At 43.4% G+C, this 22,558-nt stretch overlaps 1 protein-coding gene across 1 annotated transcript in view; it reads right to left on the reverse strand.

Moving 5' to 3' along the window:
* Positions 1 to 22,558, reverse strand: part of ADAMTSL1 (ADAMTS like 1) — a 410,929-nt gene that overhangs the window by 47,934 nt on the left and 340,437 nt on the right. The window contains exons 22-23 of the mRNA XM_004581085.3: positions 19,404 to 19,583; positions 12,880 to 13,014 (exon numbers count right to left, since the gene is read on the reverse strand). Of these exons, the coding sequence (XP_004581142.2) occupies positions 12,880 to 13,014; positions 19,404 to 19,583 (315 nt within the window). The remainder of the gene's footprint in view (positions 1 to 12,879; positions 13,015 to 19,403; positions 19,584 to 22,558) is intronic.

Below are 22,558 nucleotides of genomic sequence, written 5' to 3' on the forward strand. Positions count from 1 at the left end.
TCCAGGAGAGGACTGAATTTGGGTCTTCCACCATAAATTCAGAGCAGCCAATCTGAATGCTTGCTTCCCCCCTTCCTCACTGACTTCTGCTGCTTTCCCATCATTTCGTCAGTGAAACGCAGCTCTGCTCCTCCCCAGCACCTGGCACAGAAGGAACTCTGCAACAGGCTATTGTCTCCTGACGATTTACATTCATGACAGTAACAAGTTCTAACCCTATAATCAAAGAGAGAGTTTGGGAGAGCCCACAGCAAACAAGAGAAAGGGATTATCTGATTCTCAATAAGGAAGTAAGAGAAATAGGCCAAAAACATTCGCTTTTACTAGCGTTCACTTTGTGTGAAGCACTAAACTAGACACTTTGCATGAGACATCTCATTCAACCCTCACTATAATTAGTTCTGTGAGTGAATTGCTACTTATAATTGAAGAACCAGATACTGGGCATTCAGAAACAGGTCTTCTAAGTGAAGCGCCCAGTCCTCTGCTCTGTATTATAGCACGCTAGGAACCGAGGCCAACTTTCACTGATGACAGCAAGACCCTAGGCCATAATCCTGCTTCTTTGTTTACAGTCTGCCTCTGGGTTCTGACATTGCTGTAAAACTGCCACTCTATTAGCACACAAACACACTGGGCAAAGATCAAAAGTGGTGGGTATTTCAGGAGCCACTGGAGGCTTCAGCAGGGATTTATTAGGGAAAGTGTAGAGTTCTTCATTTTCCCACCGAAGGACATGCAATCCCTGACTATTTCAGGGACATGGAACGGATCCGCATCATTCTTGTGAGACATGGGAAGGCACACAGGCGTGGGAATTGTATCCTGATGCCAGGAAAAGACAGGAGCAAATGTGAGTGAGTTTTTTCCCAAGATCCCTATTTCCTGACTATCAGGAGTGTTAAAAAAGAAAAAAAAAGCACAAGCCTGGATGCCTGCTATGCCTATGAACAGAGGCAAAACAGGGAGATTTACTGCCTTGCTTTCTCGGCCCAACTATTTTAGGTGTCACTGATGCTCTAGTGTCTTTTTATATTTATGGATGTGCACTCCGGTCCAAGTGACTGCTGCGCTCCTTCCTGTGGCTTCTCCATAAATGCCCTCTGAAATCCTGATTTAGTTTTCCACTCTATGTACCATTGAACTTGCTGCTGTCCCTGCAGGGACCTCTGTTCTGCACTTCAGACTTTTAGTTTAAAAGACGAAGGTACATAAATACTATCATAAACAACTGTAAGCCAACACTTTTTTTTTCCTTAAGAGTAAAGCATGTTCTCTTTGCAAGCAAATTTTTAGGAAATCAAAAGCACTTTCCTTGTGACATAAAACCTCAGCCTTCTGGAATAAATGAGGAAACAGATGCCAACTCAACCTCTTTGAGCAAGGTCAGGATAAATACCTGCTTCCTTTGCTTTTCCTCAATAAGTGACCTGGTCATCAACCCGATAGTATACTTGCCCTTCCTCTGTACCTCTTTCCTTGCCACCCCTTGGGTGGGTCCCCAATGTGGATTACTTTTCACTTGACTTTTGACCATCATAGCTTGCTGTTCGCTGGGCTATTTTTAGGGAGGAAGCAGTGATCTGAGTCTTCCAACTGCTTGGGATGAAAAATGGCTTCCCAACAGATGTGGCCTAGGGCACTCACTGTCACTAGGTCTATTTCCTCATAATTGGATTCAGGAAGTGCTTAATCCTATCTGAACAGGAGGATCAGGAAATCTGCTTTTGTTGGGTGAGGGTGGAGGTACTTGGAACAGATGATAAAGCTACATTTAGATCAGAAACAAGAGATGGAAATGAGTCAAGACGTGTAAGCCAAGGCCCAAGTCCTATTATAAATCCTTAATAATATGCAGTGTCTTTCCTCCAGAAGACCTATACAGAAAATAGCTATGAAATAGTTCCAATGAAACAAGATGGGCTGTGTATCACAACAGTGCCTTAGAGCAGGTGTCAGCCAACTGAGCCCTGATGGCAACCCAATCCAGTTTCTGTAAATAATGTGCAATGATAATCCAGCCACATCCAATAGCTTATCGCCTAGGGATGCTTTTGCCATCCACCTGCAGAGTGGAACAGATGCAACAGTGATCTCATACATCACAATGCCTAAAATATTTCCTATCGAGGTCTTTACTGAAAATGCTTGCCTAATTCTGGTCTGGAGCAGGTATTTCAGAAGTCAGTGGCGAGTGACCAGTCAAAACTGAGACATGCCAAGGGTTTACAGAGGCTTAAACTGTGGCCTTGAAGACCTTTAGAAATGACTGAAAAAAGGAAGTGGGGAGGGGAGGGGAGGGTATCTCAGGTCAGGGATTCACAAAAGGATCAAGCATGGAAAGTACCACACTAGAACATTTGACCAGAATGGTGGAATTGAAGTGTGAATAAGAAGGAAAGAAATAGTGGCTAGCTCTGAATAGCAGATAGCTTAAATATCAGGCTGAAGTATTCTAAATGATACTTTACTCTACTACAGTAGTTCTTATACATGTAGAAAGCCCATGGCAGTGCTAAGAAACAAAATTTTAAGATTTATTCATTTGAAAGGAAGAAAGTGAGAGAGAGAGAGAGTGAACTCTCAATCTTCTACTTGCTGATTCACTCCCCAAATGGCCATGGTGGCTGGAGCTAGCCAGGTTGAAGCCAGGAGCTTAATCCCAGTCTCTCACATGGGTGACAGTGAACTAAGCGTTTGAGCCCTCTTCTGCTTCTTTCTCAAGGGAGCTTGACTGGGGGTGGGGGTGAAAAGCTGGAACATGACTGGCACCCATTTCAGATGATGGCACTGCAGATGGTGACTTCACCCACTGCATTGCAATGCCAGCTCCAAGAAATAATTTTTAAAAGTATGGATGCCTAGCCTTACCTCCAAAGGTTCTGACTTAATTGGTCTCAATTGGAATATACTATTTTAATCTCCCCAAGTGAACCTATTGTGCAATTGGGACCCCCTTACTAGATGAAGGAAATGACTAGGCACGTGCTTGCAGCAGCTCAGGGCCAGATAGACATAGCAGGTGCCCAACACATGTGAGTCAAATTAAATCAGCAATATTGGTTTGTCTCAGAGCCAGCCTGATAAGCCTCTGTTTCACTAGTCAGCTATATAACATTCAGTTGGCCACATGGTCTCCAATAAAAGAAATCACTTCTGCCTGCCCTTGCCTAATCCTGGAAAAGCCCCCATGATGCTCAATGCAATATTGAGTCTGTTTATGAATTTGGGCATTTATAGATTTTTTTCTTACAGTTGCTTTAATGTGACCATTTACAAGGCCTTGCACAATTTGCCCTCTGACTCTTACGTCTCTGATCTCTCCTCCCATGTGCTCCCTTTGTGAGTGCATTTCAGCCACGCTTGTCTGTTGTCAGGGGAACATACTAGAGATGCCCCTACGTCAAGACTCTGCACTGGCTCTTCCTGGGCTGGGGACACCTTTTCTCTTTCTCCAGGCCTGTGCAGGGCTCTGTAGCTCATGCTCATGTCTCTGCTCGAGGGTTACTTCCTTAGTGAGCCCTCTCGTGACCATTTGATTTTTACCTGCAAGCCCTTCCCACATGGGTAGCCAGGTCCCTTGTACCCTACTTTGTGTTTCCCTAAAGTTCTTACTAATTTCTAATGTATGGTATGGTATGCCTGTTTCTATTCTGCCTGCTACAATATAAGTTGTGTAAGAGGAGAAATATTTTTTTTTCTCTGTTGCCTTCAGGGATGAGCTGAATATCAAAGAAACTCAATAATAATATCTTCCATTGTATGAGTGCCTTGACTCATCCTTTGGGGATGAATTATTCTTCCCTGATGTCTCACTTTGTGAAAGAAAAGTCTTCCCTCCTGGTTGCCCTTGGCTTACTTTGGAACAACACAGAACTTTCTTATACTCAGTAACATGGAATTTTCTTACACTCCTCTGGTCAGACCAGGGGAGCTGCCTTAATCATTATTTCCCAAAATACCTCTTCTCCCTGCAAACTTTCAAAATATAAGAACATAAATCTTACAATTATTTGAAATGCAGAGTGACAGAGGAATAAGCAGGGAGGGAGGGGAGCAGGGAGAGGGAGGAGGAAAAAGAGAGAGAGGTATGGAGAGAGAGTGCAGGTGACAGCCCTGTTATCCAGTGGTTCACTTCTCAAGTGTCTACAGCAGTAACTGGGACAGGCCAATGCTAGGAACCAGGAACTCCATGTGAGCATCTTAAGTTGCAGCTTAACCTGCTGTGCCAATACTGTCAACTTCTGAGGTCTTACCCTTTTAATCATTCTCCATATGAGTTCCTTTCCTACTAGACTCACTAGAATCAAATTGTACAACAGTAGATACAAGGATTTGTTTACTGTTGTAACCTCAGTATCTAGGATAGTGCCTGATGCACAGTAAATACAAGCCCAGTTCACTTTTCTTGAAGGAATGAATGAGGAATAGGTTTGTGTTTCACTGATTTACTGTGTTTTCCTGTGCTTGGCATAGATTAGACATCCAGGAAGTAACTGTGGAGTGACCTGTCCTTGAGACATTGCCTCTGTAGGCACATTTATTAAACTGATTTCCCACACATATTACTGCTTTGATGGAGTAAGCTTTGAGTTCTACCTTCAAGCTTCAGGTCTAGCTGCTGCATATTCCAGCCCCCAGCTCTCTCACCTGCACTTGTTGGAGTGATCCAGTCTTCTCCCCACTGCTGGGGAAAAATGCTTTCTTTTCATTTTTTAATATGAAATTTTTGGTCCACAATATGGTTGTTGATCTTCACATACACATCTGGAACTGTGTCTCCTGCCAGCTGGGATCTGCAATTCTCAGCAGGGAATGAGCAGATGAAAAAAGTCAATTGCCTGTCTTAGGTGGTCAGAAGGCAAACACTGCTGCTTGCTGCTACTCACTGCTTGGATTTGCCAAGGCTGGAAGGACTCTGAGAAATGGAGTTGCTGTGCATGTGAGCTCTGAATGCAGTGGACCCGTGCCCACAGCATCATGCAGGTGCTGACGAGAGGCTGTGCTGGCAAGCTCCCAGCATGGCAGCAGGGCCAGCATAATGCCTCCTTTCAAGGTTTTGCTGTGTAAAAATCTCTCACATGGGCAAACCACAGGGTGCAAGGAAAGGTTCAGGCCGGTGTTCTTGGGGGAGTGGGACAGATACCGCCAGTCGTGGTGTTGTACAGAGTCCGTGAGACCCTGGCACGAGAGTTTGCTCAGGCACAAAGGCAAGCATGTCACCAGAGGAGTAGGCTGAACCTGATGTGTGTCTCCTGTAAATACCCACCAGGTTCCAAACTTAAGTAAGACTTGCTGAAAACAGGTCCTGACCTGCCCTGTTTTCCTTATTTTTTTTTTGTTTGTTTGTTTTCTTATTGGAAAGCCGGAGAGACAGAGAGGAGGAGAGACAGAGAGGAAGATCTTCCATTCAATGATTCACTCCCCAAATGGCCACAACGGCTGGAGCAGAGCCAATCTGAGGCCAGGAGCCCAGAACCTCTTCCAGGTCTCCCATGTGGGTGCAGGGTACCAAGGCTTTGGGCCATCCTTGACTGCTTTCCCAGGCCACAAGCAGGGAGCTGGATGGGAAGCAGGGCCACCGGGATTAGAACTGGCGACCATATGGGATCCTGGCGCGTGCAAGGTGAGGACTTTAACCACTACGCTACCGCACCAGGCCCTGACCTGTTTTTCTTAAGCCACCTGCAGTTGTCTATTTTCTCACTAGAACCACTGGGGCCATCTGATTTTTACTAAACTCCAAGGCTTTTGTCAGGACACTTTTTTTCTCTTTCCCAACTGCCCTGAGAATGCTCTCTAGTATTGTACAATTTTTTGTTTTGCTTTGTTTTGTTTTTGGTGGCTGGTGGGTTTATCAGGAACTTTGTCCTCATGGGTCTCAGTGGCTTAGTAGAAAGCATGTGTTCTTCAGAGACCATCGTGTGTTATTGTAACTGTAGACCTCAGCATCATTACAGCCTAAAGAGGAGGGTCTAGACCTGGAATTTGTTCTGTGTAGGGTCAGGGAGGAAGTACTTTAAACTTGTGGGTCACACGGGCTCTGTGGCAAGCACTCAACTTGGCCACTGCATTGGGACAGTAGCCATGGACAACAGATCAGTGCCTAAATGGTGTAGCTGTGTTCTGGGGCATCTGTAGCAGACGCAGAGGAGTGCATTCATGTGAAGGGCTATCTAAGCATGGACAAGAACCCCAAACCACCAGCTATGCCAGGGCTGATCCTCACAGGAGGGAACAGCACCAGTCTCTGCCAGTCAGCTTAGAAAACACCAAGATACTGCGTAGAATGTGTTATTGCTTTAAAATGGCAAATTCCCCATTGAAACAGAATGGGGAGGCTAGAAAAATATCCACACATATAAAGGCAACTGCATTTCCACACGTGTAAGGGTAATCAGTACAGGATGACGTTTCAACCTGTACTAGTAGAGAAGTTGGATACCCACACACATGCAGACAAACTTCAATATGCACCTCAAGTCCATATATAAAACCAATGCAAGTCAATTATAAACCGAATCATATGACCTGACCTGTAAAACTTCCAGGGAAAAATACAGAGAACATTTTTGAGACATTTGGGTAGGCAAACATATCTTAAACATAAAACCAAGGGAATGACCCATAACAGAAAAAAAATAAACTACATTTCCTCAAAATCAAAATCTTCTATTCTGAAAGACACTGTCCAAACAAAGAAAATATAGCTGTTGACGAGGACAAAATATGTGAAAGTTATCTGACAGAACCGTATTCAAACTATACAAAGAAATCTCAAAATTCAAAAATAAATAATCAAATCAAAAATATCCTAAAATATTGAGGACATTTTATCAATAAAATTATGATGATGAATAAGCACCTGAAAAGATACTAGCACTACTAGTTATTAGGAAATTACAAATTAAAGCCATAATGAGAGACATCTATGCACATAGTACAATATCTAAAATGTAAAAAAATTGAGCAAGTTTTGACAGACAAGATTTGGAAAATCTAGAACTTTCATATATGGTTGCTGGGAATGTAAACTAGTTGTAAAACAGAAAAGACATCAGGAAACAAAGAATTGTTGTTTCTGAAAACAGTAAAAGCACACCTACCCCACACGCCGCCACTTACTCCTAGATGCTTAATCAAGAGAAATTAGAGTACACACTCATTCACATACTACTATAGATGATTTTAATAGAAGCCTTAGTTGTAAATCTAGGAACTGGAAATGACCATCTTATCTCCCTACAGGTAAATGAAATGAGCATAGTATATTTATACTAAGGAATACAAATGAGCAAATGAAATGCTCTGTTGATATTTGTTGTAACACGTTGGTACATTTACCTCAAGTGAAAGAAGCAAAATTTCCCAAAAATATGATTTCCTTTATATGTCATTCTAGCAAATGCAATCTAATTTATACTGATAGAAATCACTCTGTTTGGCTGAGGTGGTAGTGGTCTGGGATGGGTAATGAGGGAACAATCACAGATGTAGCTTTCAGAGATGATGAACATGTTCTTGATTGTGGTGGTTAACACGTGTGCACATTTATCAAAACATTTTTAGCTGAAGTATGTACTAGTTACTGTAAATCAACTATAAAATTATCAAAAATTTAACACACATAGATTTGTACCTTAAAATCTAATTAAAAATACCAAGGCATAAAAAAAATCTGAAAAAGTCACAAATGAATATGTGACTGATAAATGTCACTAAAAATAAAAACATATTGGCGTGGTCTGGTAGAGTAATGTGTAAGGCACCGTCTTTGATGCCAGCATTCTACATAGTAGTGTCATAGCTGCATAACTTCTGATCCAGCTCCCTGCTAATGCTCTGGGAAAACCCTGGAAGAAGGTCCACGTTGCTGGGCTCCTGGCCCCTGTGTGGAAGGTCCTGATGAAGCTCCTAGGACCCGGTTTCAGCCTGACCCTGTCCTTGTCGTTGCATCTATTTGGAGAATGAGCCAGTAGACACAGAATATCATTCTCTTTATCATTTGCTTGTTCTCTCCTCTTCTCTTCCTATCTCCTTCTTGGGAGCTCTGAATTCCAAATAAGCAAATAAATTTTTAAAAAATCAAAATTATTAGAAATCATATAAAGAACAGAAATGGGCTTATACATTTTGTAATATAGTTATTGCTATTGTGTATTAAGCAATTAAAATAACAAACTTTTAGTCATATCTAGTATTAATAATTTGGAGGAATAGGAAATCTTATACAATGCTGGCTAGCAGGAAAATGGATAAAACATTATCTTTTTTGGAGGACAATTTGATCATACATAGCAAAAAATCTAAAATATATGAACTTCTGACATAGTAATTCCACTTCCAGGAACTAATCCTAGGCAAACAGGAATGCACACAAGGATTCAGGAAACAGAATATTCATCATATATCTATTTTAATAAGGAGCCACAAAGAACCGAAAGATGCAACATTACAGAATTGGTTGAATAAGATACGAAATCCCATGCCAATGCAGACATTAAAAGTGAAATTACAGAACACTATTTAGATATGTGGAAAGTTGTTTGTCTTTTTTTTTTTTTTTAAAGATTTATTCATTTTATTACAGCCAGATATACACAGAGGAGGAGAGACAGAGAGGAAGATCTTCCATCCGATGATTCACTCCCCAAGTGAGCCGCAACAGGCCGGTGCGCCAATCTGAAGCCGGGAACCTGGAACCTCTTCTGGGTCTCCCACGCGGGTGCAGTGTCCCAATTCATTGGGCCATCCTCAACTGCTTTCCCAGGCCACAAGCAGGGAGCTGGATGGGAAGTGTAGCTGCAGGCATTAGAACCGGCACCCATATGGGATCCCGGGGCTTTCAAGGCGAGGACTCTAGCCGCTAGGCCACGTCACCGGGCCCGAAAGTTGTTTGTCTTACATCATGAAATGAAACAAGTTATAAGCAATGTATAGTGTTTACCTTAAGTAAAAGACACACATATATGAATACTAATGTCTGGGAAAAAGGCATTTATACAGGTTATCTCAGAATTAGATAATCATAGGAAATCTTTCCATTTTTACTTTTACTTGTTCTATAGTGAAGGTGTATTATTCTTATAATAAAACTCCAAAAAGGGCCTGGCGTGATAGCCTAGTGGCTAAAGTCCTCACCTCACATGTGCCAGGATCCCACATGGTTGCTGGTTTTAATCCTGGTGGCACTGCTTCCCATCCAGCTCCCTGCTTGTGGCCTGGGAAAGCAGTAGAGGATGGCCCAAAGCATTAGGACCTTACACTCTTGCGGGAGACCTGGAAGAGGTTCTGGGCTCCTGACTTTGGATTGCCTTAGCTCCAGCTGTTGTGGCTGCTTAGAGAGTGAATCATCGGAAAGAAGATCTTCCTCTCTGTCTCTCCTCTCAGTATATCTGACTGTCCAATAGAAAAAGAAATCTTTAAAAAACTCCAATAAAATTATTTCAATAAAATATAAATGCTAATGTCTATAAACGAATACTGTGAGACCTTTTAGTCTTTTGCAGCCAAAAAGTCTTTAATTGAAGGCTGCAAAAAGGTTTAAGTGATGCAGGGATTCCTGAGAAGCTGCCTGTCTGGAAGGGGGTCTGTGGAGTCTTGGCTTAGGATAGGACCACCAAAGGCAGCCTTGCCTCCCAGAGTGCTTGGCACTGTTCTGACCTGCCTGCAGAAGGATGGCTGGAGCCAAGGAAGAATAACTATCTGTCTTCCCTAGCATAATGGACCTACCTAGCTTGGGTCTACTCAGCACATCTGAGTATCCACTGGGTATTTTCCATGTCTAAGTAACATTGTTAAGTATGTGAAAGTAACACGGGACTCATAAGTTCCAAATTTTCATTTTATAGTTACAGAAAGGGAGGCCCAGATGGGCCCGTACATGCATTGCTCAATCAACACTCCTTCAACAAGGCTATAGCTGTGGCTTGAAATGAAATCAATAGTAGGATGTTTGATAACAAAAACAGGCTTTTCGAGAATAGACTTCCCCATTGGGGATCTCAACTCTCAACTCTTAATGAAGAAGAGTTCACTTTGATATATGGTGTTAAAAGTACCCTATCTCCCCCTTTTCCCTTTCCTCCCATGAAAGCATGAAGTTTACTGTCCCTGTGCCCAGAATCATGAAGTTGCCTCCTGTTAGAGCCAGTCAGCCTCATACACAGAGAAATACACACAACAGAACCACACCACTAAGGGCTGTCACAGGATTGGCAAATGGCTTTCATCCTGCATATGAATTGTCACCAGACTTGGCGTGAACGCTGAAACAAATTCCAAGGCAGTTCCCTGGGCTGAGTGAAAACCAGCCTCATGATTGATTAGGGGTATCTTAACTACATACTTCCATCTTAGTCTTCAGTATCTGTTATCCTGAAAACAATGTTTCTTCATTAAATCACTCCAACTCATGATTATTCCTATGGAATATCAGGCTAATTCTTTTGAAACATAACTTTATACAGTATCATTTCCTTATTCAGAATCCCCCTAAAGGTTTGTCAACATTTCTCATGCAGTAGATCTGCCTCTTTAATGTTTGAGACCCTCTACAATTTGATACCACTCATTCTGATTTCTTAGAAACCTCACACAAAACCACCTCTCTGGACTACTTCTTGCACCCAGGGTGCACACTGCCATCTAAAACGGACCAGCTATACAATCAAGGGATCAGGGCCTATTTAAATGGGAGCAAGTGGGCAAGCATATCAGATGAGTCACCAGCAGATGGAATTCAAGATGGAGGGAGGGTGTCAGCATGGCTGCTGTAAGGATCTGATCTAAGCGGAGTGGACAGGCTCTGGCTGAGGCTTGCTTGCATTGGCTGCCTACTTCCTAGCCCACTTGAGCTGCCTGCCTGTCATCAGTCAAAAACCAGCTATGGTTTACGGCTGCTTCAGAACATATCAGATGTCTGATACACACCTTGCACATTTCCATCTCAGGATTCATGGCATCTACCACACCTCGAGTAATCATCTCCCTTCTCTTCTGCCTAGTTAATTCCCCCCCCCCTTTGGATTTGGTTCCAAAGTATTAGAGTGAGGTTCTGGTCTGTCTCAACCTACTTCTCAGAGTCCTGATTGTTGACATCATTCACTAGTTCATCTCTACAAGTCCATGTGACACTGACAGCCACTGCTAGAGTGCATTTTGCCCAGGCAGTTATAGCCAGGGCATTTATGAATACTGACTCACCGTCTCAGTCAGATAGGGCTGTCTGGATGTGGGCTGGGATATTAAGGTGTCTCTTAGATTTAAATACCAGTCTAAGGTAACAAAGCACCATAAACGAACAGTGGAATGCAGCAGCAGAAAGCTCAATAAATTCTTACAGCCCACAGTTAAAATGAGACAAAATATTATTCCAGAATAAGGGAGAGAGAAAGGAGAGCTGTTTCAGAAAACTGTGAACAGGTTAACTGTTCCAGCATGCCGAATGGCTGCTGAATGGCACCTGAATGACCCAGAAGAGTTATTTAACTTTAGAATAAGCAATTGCTGCATACTTCCTAGTGACCATGTTATGGTTAATGCTTAAAATGATTTCTCATTGTGATGCAACTAACTAAAGAGAGATGTTCACAAATGCATACACTTAACATGGAATAAGTTCACCATTTGAAAACCAAGGAAAACATACAAGTCAAAACTTCTATGAATTATGATAAACATGATCTGGAAAAGCAGCACCAAGTTTGTGCAAATGATGAGAAACATTACTACTTACTGTATATGTGTCTTAATTTTATCTCAAACAGAAAAAAGATTTGTCTACATGCACATGCTGATAAACAGTGTGGACTCTAGGTTACTTTCAGAATAAAAACTGAAGGCAATCTTTCTTTCTTAGATTCTAGGCCCTATGGATAGAAGACGTCATCACTAATATATCAATGTGATGGGAGCCTTATGGCTTCTTGCTGCTGGCTAGTTGGCAGGTGCAAGAGAAATTTCATGCTTTGAGCCTTGAGAGTAATCCTTGCTACTGTTATCAACATTTGGAGTCACAGGAGTTAGCATGGAGATTTCTCTTAACATTTTTTTTCTTCAATATAAGCGTTAGGTCCCAGGTTCACAGCACAATTAAAAGGAAGGTAGATGGATTTTTAAATACTCTCTCTCCCCATATATAAACAGGCCTGTGGAAGGGAGGGCACAAGGCATCTCCTCCACCATGACCTCTCCACAGTTAATGTGAAGGTTTTGTTGGCATCTCCATGTTTCTGGAATGATGACTGGAATACCTGTGTGCAGCTCCTTACTAACAGAGCACCAGGTACACAGGCAATATAACTTGATGAATATTTCCAATGACAAATATCAAGGGGGCTATACCTGGTAAAATTATTTCAACACTTCCTCATGGAGTTTGTCTGAATTGATTTCAGGCTCTACCTATAGAAGGCTGGCTTCAATCGAAATCTGGCTTTTGGAGGGTGCCAATATTGCAGCTTTCTTCTTGCAAGCTGATTATAGCTATGATGCAGGTGGGAGCAGGCAAGGAAGAGTACTGGAGAGTGGTTACAAAAGGACAGGGGTCCAGGAGCCATTTTTACTGCTGTGTCTTTCTCCAAGTCCAGTGAGTCAACCTGACCTTGAGGATATGGATCATGGCTTCAGCCCAAGAGGATTCAGAGAGGAGCCGTACTGGAGCCTAGACAAGCTAGAGAGTTCAGACTAAGAACTGCACTCACCTCATGTGGAATGTCAGCCAAGTTTCCACTGGTGAGTCTGGATTCTGTAGGCAATTTAGTGATTTCCTGTTGGCCACCCCCTGCTGCTGCCTCCCTCCCACCTGCAAGCAGTCACCCATCCATAAATCCTGTCCAGCTCTGGACTTCTGCCCAGTGTTTCACAGGTTGGACTTACCAAGGAGAGCAGAATTCCCAGGATCCAGGACCAGCTGTGTTCCCAGAGGAGATGTCAGAACTGAAGGAAGGTTCGGTCCAGTGGCTGAGAGCAAGTCCCTGATATCTTCCAACTGCGTAGGGACTTGTGGGGGATCTGGGAGAAGATAGTCAATTAGATAGGTTAAAGACTATGCTGTTTTTTTTTTCATTAATTACATTGCATTATGTGACACAGTTTCATAGGCTCTGGGATTCCCCCAGCCCCTCCCCAAACCCTCCCCCCATGGTGGATTCCTCCACCTTGTTGCAGTATTACAGTTCAAATTCAGTCAAGATTCTTTCTTTGTATTCCTATATCAAGCATAGAGTCCAACATCTTATTGTCCAGATAAATTCAATGGTTTCTTGGGGAGACCATCTCTGGTCTGAAGGCAGAGCTGGCAGAATATCATCCCAATCAATTAAAAGCCACAACATAACATCAACAGTTCACAACATTATGGAATTAACTGACATGGTACCGAGTAACCAATATGTTAAAAAATGCAAGTTCTTAACCACATCCTGTGACTACTTCATTGACATTTCAATTTTAGTTTATATATAACTGGCTTCTATACACCTTAAAATGGCTATAGGGTACTATTCAGGTGTCTCATGTCTATTTTCATTTTTGTATTTAGCTGTTTATAGTGTTGACACATAATTTTGCCGAACTTGGCAGATTTTAGGATAGTCTAAACTGGTTTATAACTCTAACAAGGCATATGTCAACAGTTGAGGTGCGGAACACTTTTAGGAGGGGTGTGCTGAGAAATCTTCCACACCTTAGTGAGGAGGAACTAATCTTTGTGTCTTACCTAGTAAGGTATGTGTGCGTCCACACTGACCGTTTCCTGTCTGGTTCTAAGCTTTCCTTGTATTTCTGTGTCTATTCTAGTTTATTTTTTATTTTTTATTTTTTTAAAATTTATTTTATTGTATTGTTGTTGACAATGGTTACTTAATTACGGTTAAAAAAAAAGGTTCGGGGGTATAGGGAAGTGGGTAATACTATTATGTCCATATTGTTTCCATCATGTATCCGAGGTAAAGGGGAATATTGAGGGAGAAGCCTCACCCGGTTTCCCCACCACCCCAAGTCCTGGATGTGGGGCATGCTCTGAGATATTTGCTCAAGTGGTTTTAATAGTTCTCCAGTTATGAATTGCTGCCAGTTTTGTTCGATGAGGTCGTCCACTGATTGATATGGTCCATCATAAAGTCTCCGTTTGCCCCATATTTCACTGCCAACAATATACAGCTGAGATGAATGATTGACCTGTTCTGTCTTCTGTCTTTTCTTGGTTAGAGTTCTGAGTCCAGCAGTTCGATTGGGGAGATCTCCAAAGAAACTTTGAGGTATGTTCTAGAAAGCACAGGGCCCGGCACAGTCTATCACCCCGATCAGCTGGTGGTTTCAATTGCTGGGTTGTTTCTGTTTTCAGTCCCGAGTTGCACTGGAACCAATGGGTGTTGCAGTCCAGTCTGGTTCTGCCCAGCACATACTCGGCCCTTCAACCAGTGGGAGCTGCAGCCTAGTCGGGGTGACCCACAATAACCCCCACCAGGCCCGCCCCCTACCCTGGTTTGCCAGTATGTGTAGCAGTAGACCAGTCTGTCCCCCATCCCATTTGGCTCTTGTACTTGTCACTGGGTATTAAAGCTTAGTTCCATCTAACCAACTCAACCATCCAGCCCTCATGGATGTTGTTGAGTGTCTGTCTAGCCACCCCAGCTCCCGTCCTAGTTTTCATGCCCTCCCGCGGGAGTAGTGACCCAAGAAGGGGAAACCCACTTTTTCCCTCTCAGGTCTCTCTCATTCTCGGTTTAGGCACTCTTTAGGTGGTTCTGTGGTTTGACTTGACAGAATTAGTCCCCAGTGCCAGCTGATGCTGCGGCTAAGCCCAAACATCCATCACCCACTCTAATTTATGCTTGCACCAGTAGGAACAATCAGCCCAGCCTGGATTTTCCCTGATCTAGGACACATGCAGCGCACAGGTGTTGCAGCCTTGCTTAGTCCGGTCTGTCCCCATCCCAGCCCACGCTCTCCATTGGGAGTAGCTGTCTGGCGAGGGGACCAGCCCCTTAATCCCCCTGCCAGTTCTGCCCCTCCCTTCCTGGATCTCGTGTGTGCTGGTTGGGCGCTGCATTCATATGCAGTACAGGTAACCACGCCCTGGCATTCCATAATGTGTACTTGTTTTGTCGCGACCAAACCCGTCTATTCTAGTTTTGTTGTTGTTGTTGTTGTTTGGGGGCGGGGGAGGCTCCGGAGCAACCCTGATGGTCATTGCAAGAGAGGGTGGGGATCCAAAGTTGAAACTAAGTAAGGACCAGAGAAAGCTCCTCTCCCCAGTCCCGAAGGAAGTTCACTGTTCTGTTTCTGCAGACCACTCAGGGCTCTTGGCTGTTGTTCCGATGACCTTGGATCCTGCGAGGAAGGATTTGGGCTTCTTCCATTCCATGTGGTAGATCCAAATGGGAGTGGATGACTTCAGAGTTCTCGGCCTCCGAAGGCACTCCAATTCCCTGTGGTCTCCTTGGCAGTTGGGATGTAGTCCTTGGTGCCCGTACTGATAGTCCTTGGTGAGGATCCGGGAGTCTTCAGGGTTTGGGATACAAGCCTCCTCCTATCCACCTCCTCCACTCTGGGGTCCCACCCTGCTCTGTGCAAGGATACAGGGGTATGTGCATGCGTAAACAGGCATGACAATCATTGCCTATTAACATTCTTTTCCTGTAGATTAGGCATACCTATCAAGGTGAGTCTGAGTTTCAAACTTATTTGAAACTTACTGATGTTGTATTTGATGTCTGAAATCATAACAAGAACCAGGCATGCTAACATCAGGAGTTCCTTACTTATATCACCATTGGGTCTCAATAAATTTTAGAGAAATTAAATTGCATTATAAAGACATTTGTTTAAAAAATGTCAACTTCAGCATTTACAATGTTCTATATCTTGTGCTAAATAGTTTTCATTCCAATTTTTGTTTAACTCTTAATATCACCGTTTAGTGCCTATAGCAAGCGTTATTACCTTCGCAAAGAGAGAGAGATACACCATAGGAATTTCTTCTTGCAAAAGCCCCTCTCTGAGACTTTTTCTATTAGGGAAAGGATTCCGTTAAAAAAGATTTATTTATTTTTATTGGAAAGGCAGACATACAGAAGGAAGAAGATACAGAGAGAAAGATCTTTCCATCAATTCACTCCCTAAGGGGCTGCAATGGCCAGAGCTGAGCTGATTTGAAGCCAGGAATCAGGAACTTCCTCTGGATCTCCCACGTGGGTGCAGGGCCCCAAGACTTTGGGGTGCCTCTACTGCTATCTAGGCCACAAGCAAGAAGCTGGATTGGGAAGAAGAACAGCTGGGACATGAACCGGTGCTCATACGGGATCCTGGTGCATGCAAGGCAAGGATTTAGCCACTAGGCTATTGCACTGGGCCCTGTGATCTGAATTTCTTATGTCTGTAAGGTCCAGCCGGGTGGGGGAGGGGTGGCCTGCAGGAGGGAGGCAGATGGGAGTGGAGATTGGTTGATGTAATCAGGTTGAGGGACAGCAATTCCCAGAAGCCCCTGCCTGGACTATAAGTGATGTGTGGGCCTGATCAGGCCAGACAGAACCTGTCAACACTTATATTACCTTATAAGGAAAAGTTCTTTCCCCTGTTAAGCCCCACCCCACTTTCTGTTTTGACCTGAGTATAAAAGCACTGGTTCAGGGTTCCTAGTTGTGACTTTCCTGGCTCTGGATCTGTGCTGGACAAATGAACCTTGCCTGGAGCACTCCCAATAAAGCTCACTTTGAGCCAAACCTTTATTTGTGTGAATTCTTTTAACCAGGACTTGGATTAGATATTACAGTGCCCACCTTGGATCTAGAGAAGCAGAACAGCAAGTGTAGTTTACTGTTGGATGTCTTATTACTAAACTCTAACAAGATGTCAAGGCTGAAATGATCAGAGGTCATTTTTGAAACTGTCAATTATTGTAGAGAGGGAGAGACTACAGCTCATAATAGTGTAGCGCTTGTTGTAGGAACAGAGAGAAAAAAGAAGCTGCAAGCCTCCAGTCAGAAAGTCAAGTCAATGAAGGATCAATGTTGACTAGCCAGTTTTGATCATACACATTGTATACACATATTGAAGTGTCACACTGTAGCCCATAAATAGGTAGTTATTCTTAATAAAAATTTTTACAAGTAATAAAAATAGGAAATATGGTAGCTTCTCATTTCTACCAAATAAGGTGGCAAGTATCAATAGAACTTAGTGGCAGCATGATCCCAGCAATCCCCGGAACACAAGCAGAATCCCTTCACTTCTCCTTTTGTATTACCTCAGAGACTGCAATGGACACCCTCAGGGTCAGCCAGCACCCCTGCTATCTCCAGAGCATTTGTGGAATTGCAAGAAGCAGTAGTACTTCTCTTAAAACTGGTAATCTTTCCCACAGAGTTCAATCAGGGTCCTCACATAAGCTTTTTAGTATACGTGTTGCCAAAGTGAGCACCCTGTTATAAGTTTAACAGCACCTTATTAAATATTTATTAGGGATGATTTGATGCCTAAGTTTACTGCAGAAACAAACCTTATGTCTGCTCTGACCTTGACTTCTAAAAACCATCACCATTATGTGGAAAAGACAATGACATACTTGAGGTTATATGTATTTATGTATACTTGTGTTTTTATATATGCTTCTCACGTTTATATAAACACAAATGTATACACACGTACACTAATCATAATTTTAAACAACACTCCTCATGTGATATAGGGACAACACTATGTTTGGGCTCAAGAATTTTTAGTTTGAGCTGTGGTTTTTTACCCGTGAACTTGAACAAGTAACCTAATTGAGTCTTTTCTTTCTCATCTATAAAATGAGGTTTTCTTCCAAGATTTTTTTCTACTCCAAAATAGCACACTTTAACAATAAATGATGGTACTTTACCCAAAGCTAGACTGTCTCTCTCTTTCTTTCTCTCTCTCTCTCTTAAATATTCCCTACTGAAACTCAAGAAGCCATTGCGAGGCTAGATCTCATCTTCAAAACAAGTCTCTTTGGGCCAAATGTCAGTTCCTTCTCATGTCCTTCCATCTTCTACAATATTTTTGTTCTTTCCTGTATGTCTGTTTCATCTTCGAAAAATTAAGGGAACCTGAATTCTTAAGGAGGAAGGGGTCATATCATGTGTTTTTTTTTTTTTTTTAAGCTCTACTAACGTCTAACTGACATGGGGCTTAGAAGTTAACTTGATCATATGAATAAGGAAAGTCTGTCTCATCACACTTCAAGTCTGTATGCTACAGGGTAAGTCACAAAACTTGGTCTGGAAATTTAGTTTTATACAAAAAATTCACTATAATAATAATAACATATAATAATAACACAATAATTAAGTCACATTTTTGCTGACTAAAGATATTATTTCTATGTTCATAAATTATCTATACAAACTGACAGATCTTGATTGATAAACTAATACTTCGATCAGGAAAATCCTAGAAGTTCAGCATTTTTGCAGTACCCTGTCCCCCAAATCCAGCTGGATTAAAATGAAGGTGACTCTTCAAACACCTTGTTCATGGTCACACTATATTAGAGTTAGAACGCAGTTATAAAACACACAGTTCATGGACAAAACCACAGCAGCAGTTACCGCCTTAGTCTTTTGTCTCTGTTAGCAAAGGCAACAAGGGAGGCTTACAGGAAAACAATGAGGGAAGGGCAGACAAGGGGGAGGGAGGAATAGGATGTAGAGGGGGCAATCCCTATATAAATTAAATCATATCATGGAAAATAATATAAATAAAATAAATTTCTCAGACAAAAAACAACCCTGGGTTACTAGTTCTGAATGCAAAAATGATTATAGCTGGCAAAATGGGTGAAGCTTAGCACTGGGTAACTGCTGGAGGGCTGTGGCCTTCAATTACTATTTTAAAGTACTATATTATTCTCGGAAGTATCCTAGATTCTTTGTTCATGGATGGATTCCTTGTTTGTGGGATTACACAGGGAGATTTACATAGAATAGACCAGCTATGAGCTTCCTGGATTTATATCAAAGATTGTGCACATATGGGTTTCTCTGGGAGGAAGAGTCCATGGCTTCTGAGTGTCCACGAAGTTTTAGCATACGAGTTCAGAATAATTGTTTCACTGCTGTCACCTCTACAGGAGACCCCTGCGTGACCTGTGCAAGGGGACAATTCTCATTTGGTGGAACTCTCCAGAGACCAGCATTGGAGGCTTAGCAGGCCAAAGTCATATTCCCAAGGCCACACAGTTCATAAGAGGGAAATCCAGGGTTTGTGCTCGGCCCAAAGTCTGTTTTTCCATCATATGGCTGTAGGAGAGGAGGAGGCAGGCGATGAAGCTTTTAACTTTGATGTCCTTTATTGGGTCAGGGTGCAAGGAGGCAGAGGGTGGGTTAGACATCCATCCTCAGCAAGGTTCACCAGCAGCAACTCATGGCACTCACCTAGGATTAGCAGCTGGGTATTCTCCATCAGTTCCCCATGAAGATTGGCTGCCCTGCAGGAGTACATGCCCTGATCCGAGGTGGATACATTCGCCAACAGCAAGGAGCCCTCATGTAGATGGTGAAGGGAGCCAAGTTTGCTTTTATTCCTGAACCATGTGAGTTCAGCTTCAGGTACACCTAGGAAGAGAAAAATAAACACATGAACCAAACATTTTCTGGTGGATTCAGGAAGGCTCTAGCTCATTCTCCCTGGGGCTGCTGCACAGGAAGCATCTGGCCAGGCGAATTCTCCCAGCTTTTGGCCAAACTAAATAATGCCTTAGACCTTTTGGTTGTCTCTAGATCTTTTGATGTTGACACTGCTGGGGCAGGAAGGAGGAGGCCGGTTAAAAGAGGAGGAAGCAGAAACAGCTTGGGAAGGGCACTTGGTGAAGTGGAAGGAAAGCACACCAATTCTTTGGAGGAAGCACATTATAAAAACGAACCGAGGGCGTGGACCCATAGAAACAAAGACTGTACAACTCTGTGAAACAAACAGAACGCTGGGTAAGCAAAGTACACACTGCAACTCCAAATTCTGGGAGTAAAAACAAAAACAGGCAACGGAATGCCTGTTGCTGGTAGTCAGGGGGTGACTCCCCGGGAAGGGAAGATGGATGGGAAGGGCTGTGATAGACAGGGGACAAGGGGTGTGGTTCTGGGCCTTGTTGGATGGGCAGTGTTCACTTTCTGATATGTGTACTTTTCTGTATACAACTATTTTTATAAAAAGTCAAAAATATGAACTGGACAGATGAAAGCTGTTGGACTCTGCTGACATTCTTATGTCTTCTCAAAATATGACACCCTCAAACAGTAGCACTGGGAGCCCCACAGCAAAGGGACATGAACAAAGCACCCTGCCCTCTGCACACCCAGGTTCACTATCCCAGCGAGGCAGCTGGAGAGACTGTGTGCTCATGTCTTTCGAAGTCAGGTTGCGTGCTCTTGGGATGGCCTCTGTTTCTTGGGAAGTGGTTGAGTTGCTGGTAAGCAGACTCTAGCTTAGGACAATCCTCCCCACACCGTGCTCATGGGGGGCTTTACGCAGGGCCAGGCTCCCAGAAAGCTGGGAGACTGAACATCTGTGGCAATGACTCACAGGTCTCCAGGGAGCACAAAACCCCATTCCTCACACCCCCAGCCTGCTGATCCAGCTCACAGTTTACTCATGGAGCTTTGTGATAGCACCAGGGCATGTGTAAAATGACAAATGCTGGTGAATGGGGTCACAGCCAAGAATAGACGAATGAGCCATTGAAGTCCAGGGCTTCCCCTGAGATGGAGCTGGATTTTGCTTTCCATGGTCAGTCATTCCTGGGGCCATGGTCATCTTGAAGGAGTTACCCATGTATCTGCTTCTTGGTCTTGAAATGGGGTAGAGGAAGACAGGCAGGGCTACTGAGAGGCACTCAGGTACTAAGGCCTTGTCATGGCAGGGAAAGTTAGACAACAGTTCAGCTCACATGATGTGATAGTTGATGCTTGAGTGCATGAGAGGGGCAGGACTGGCTTCAGCTCTACACACACCTGGACAACAGATACAGGTGACAGGCAGAAAACCTGCTTTTTCATTGCAACACCACTAGGGAGAGCAAGAGCATCACCGTGCCTGCCCCTGACAGCTTGGGCTGGGGACACAGCTGTTTTCATTGGTGTTTTGCTTTGCTTAAATCTAGCACATTTAGGAGAAAAATCTCTGACAAGTGAAATTGAAGACTTCTAATCATTCCTCTTTGGAAGGCACAAGGAAAAATTAGGACCCACCAGTCTTTGCATGTGTTCATCCCTTTTCCTGTGAGTAGCTCCTTGAAATGAAGCATGTGCGGCGGGCATGCTCCTCTGAGGGGGGCTGTGGAGTCAGTATAAAGGCTCCTGCAGAAAGTAAAGGCTGATTTGGAGCAAGCGACCTGGACTGACCAGCTACCAGTTCCAACAACCAGAGGTGCTAAGCGAGCAGGGAGGGAACACTGTCCATGCCTGCCTGTGCTCACTCAGAGTGTCCAGTCCAAGCTTCCTGCTGTGCCTCCCTACAGCTCACTAAGGCATCCTTCAGCCACAGCCTGCACTCCTGCAGGGCAGCCTGCAAGGAAAGAAACGGGGAGAAAGACGGCAATGACAGTGACAGAAACAAGGTGTCAGACGGGGGGCGGGGGAGGTGGTACAAAACGAGAAGGAAGGCAAGGAGGGACTGAGGAGGACCAGGAAAGAGGAGGGACTTGGAAGATGTTTCTTATTGCCCTGGAACTTCTTGTAAGCTTCCCTTGATTATTCTTTTTGTCCCTGTAACATCAGGCTTAGGGCAAGGGGTTTATACAAAGTTCTCCCTCTTATGAACTGTTTGGCCCTGGGAATGTGACTGTAGAAGGTTCATGGGACAAATGGAGATGTTCAGGACAGCAAAGAGTGGAAGAAATAACCGACAGCTCTGGTAAAAGTGGGGACACACCACATAGCACAGTGGTCCCAAACAAAAGGAAGTTAAGTAGGAATCCTTTCTAACCTGTTCTTTAGCAAGCCCCCATCACACTTAAGCAGACATCTGCACCACAAGTTTGCTGCTGGGAGCACTTCTGCCTGGGACTACCGGCCTCAGAAAGAGGACAACATTAATAAGATACTTTGGAATCACAGCCTGTGCCTTCAATGCAGTCTCGGGCTCTCTACAAACATACTCACAGAACAAGAAAATAGAGACATCACAGAATTGTCCTTTTCTTTCAAGAGATAATCATGCTTTAGAAAATGTCCCCAGCCACAGAATGTGCCACAGAATCCCTTGAGTAGAAATTTTTGCCTTTGGGGCCTTGAATGATTACATGGGAGAAAGTCCTGGCTCCCCTAATATCTACTCCATGGCCCATCAGTGACTCACTAGTGGCAAGTGGAAATCTACCCTGAGACATCCATCTTAACAAGTGCAAGAGTACTCAAAAGGTTCCTGGAAAATATAGTTAAAAGATAAGTTTATTTTGTTACAGAATAGTTTTGAAATTCATACATGTATGAGGCTCTGCCAAAGGTCATGTGAAATGAACATTATGAAAAATTATGCAGATTCTGAAATTCGTGGCACCAAAATAAACTTGTTTAATTAAAATTTCTATAATTTT

This window comes from Ochotona princeps, chromosome 14, assembly GCF_030435755.1.
Source record: "Ochotona princeps isolate mOchPri1 chromosome 14, mOchPri1.hap1, whole genome shotgun sequence".
Classification (NCBI taxonomy): domain Eukaryota; kingdom Metazoa; phylum Chordata; class Mammalia; order Lagomorpha; family Ochotonidae; genus Ochotona; species Ochotona princeps.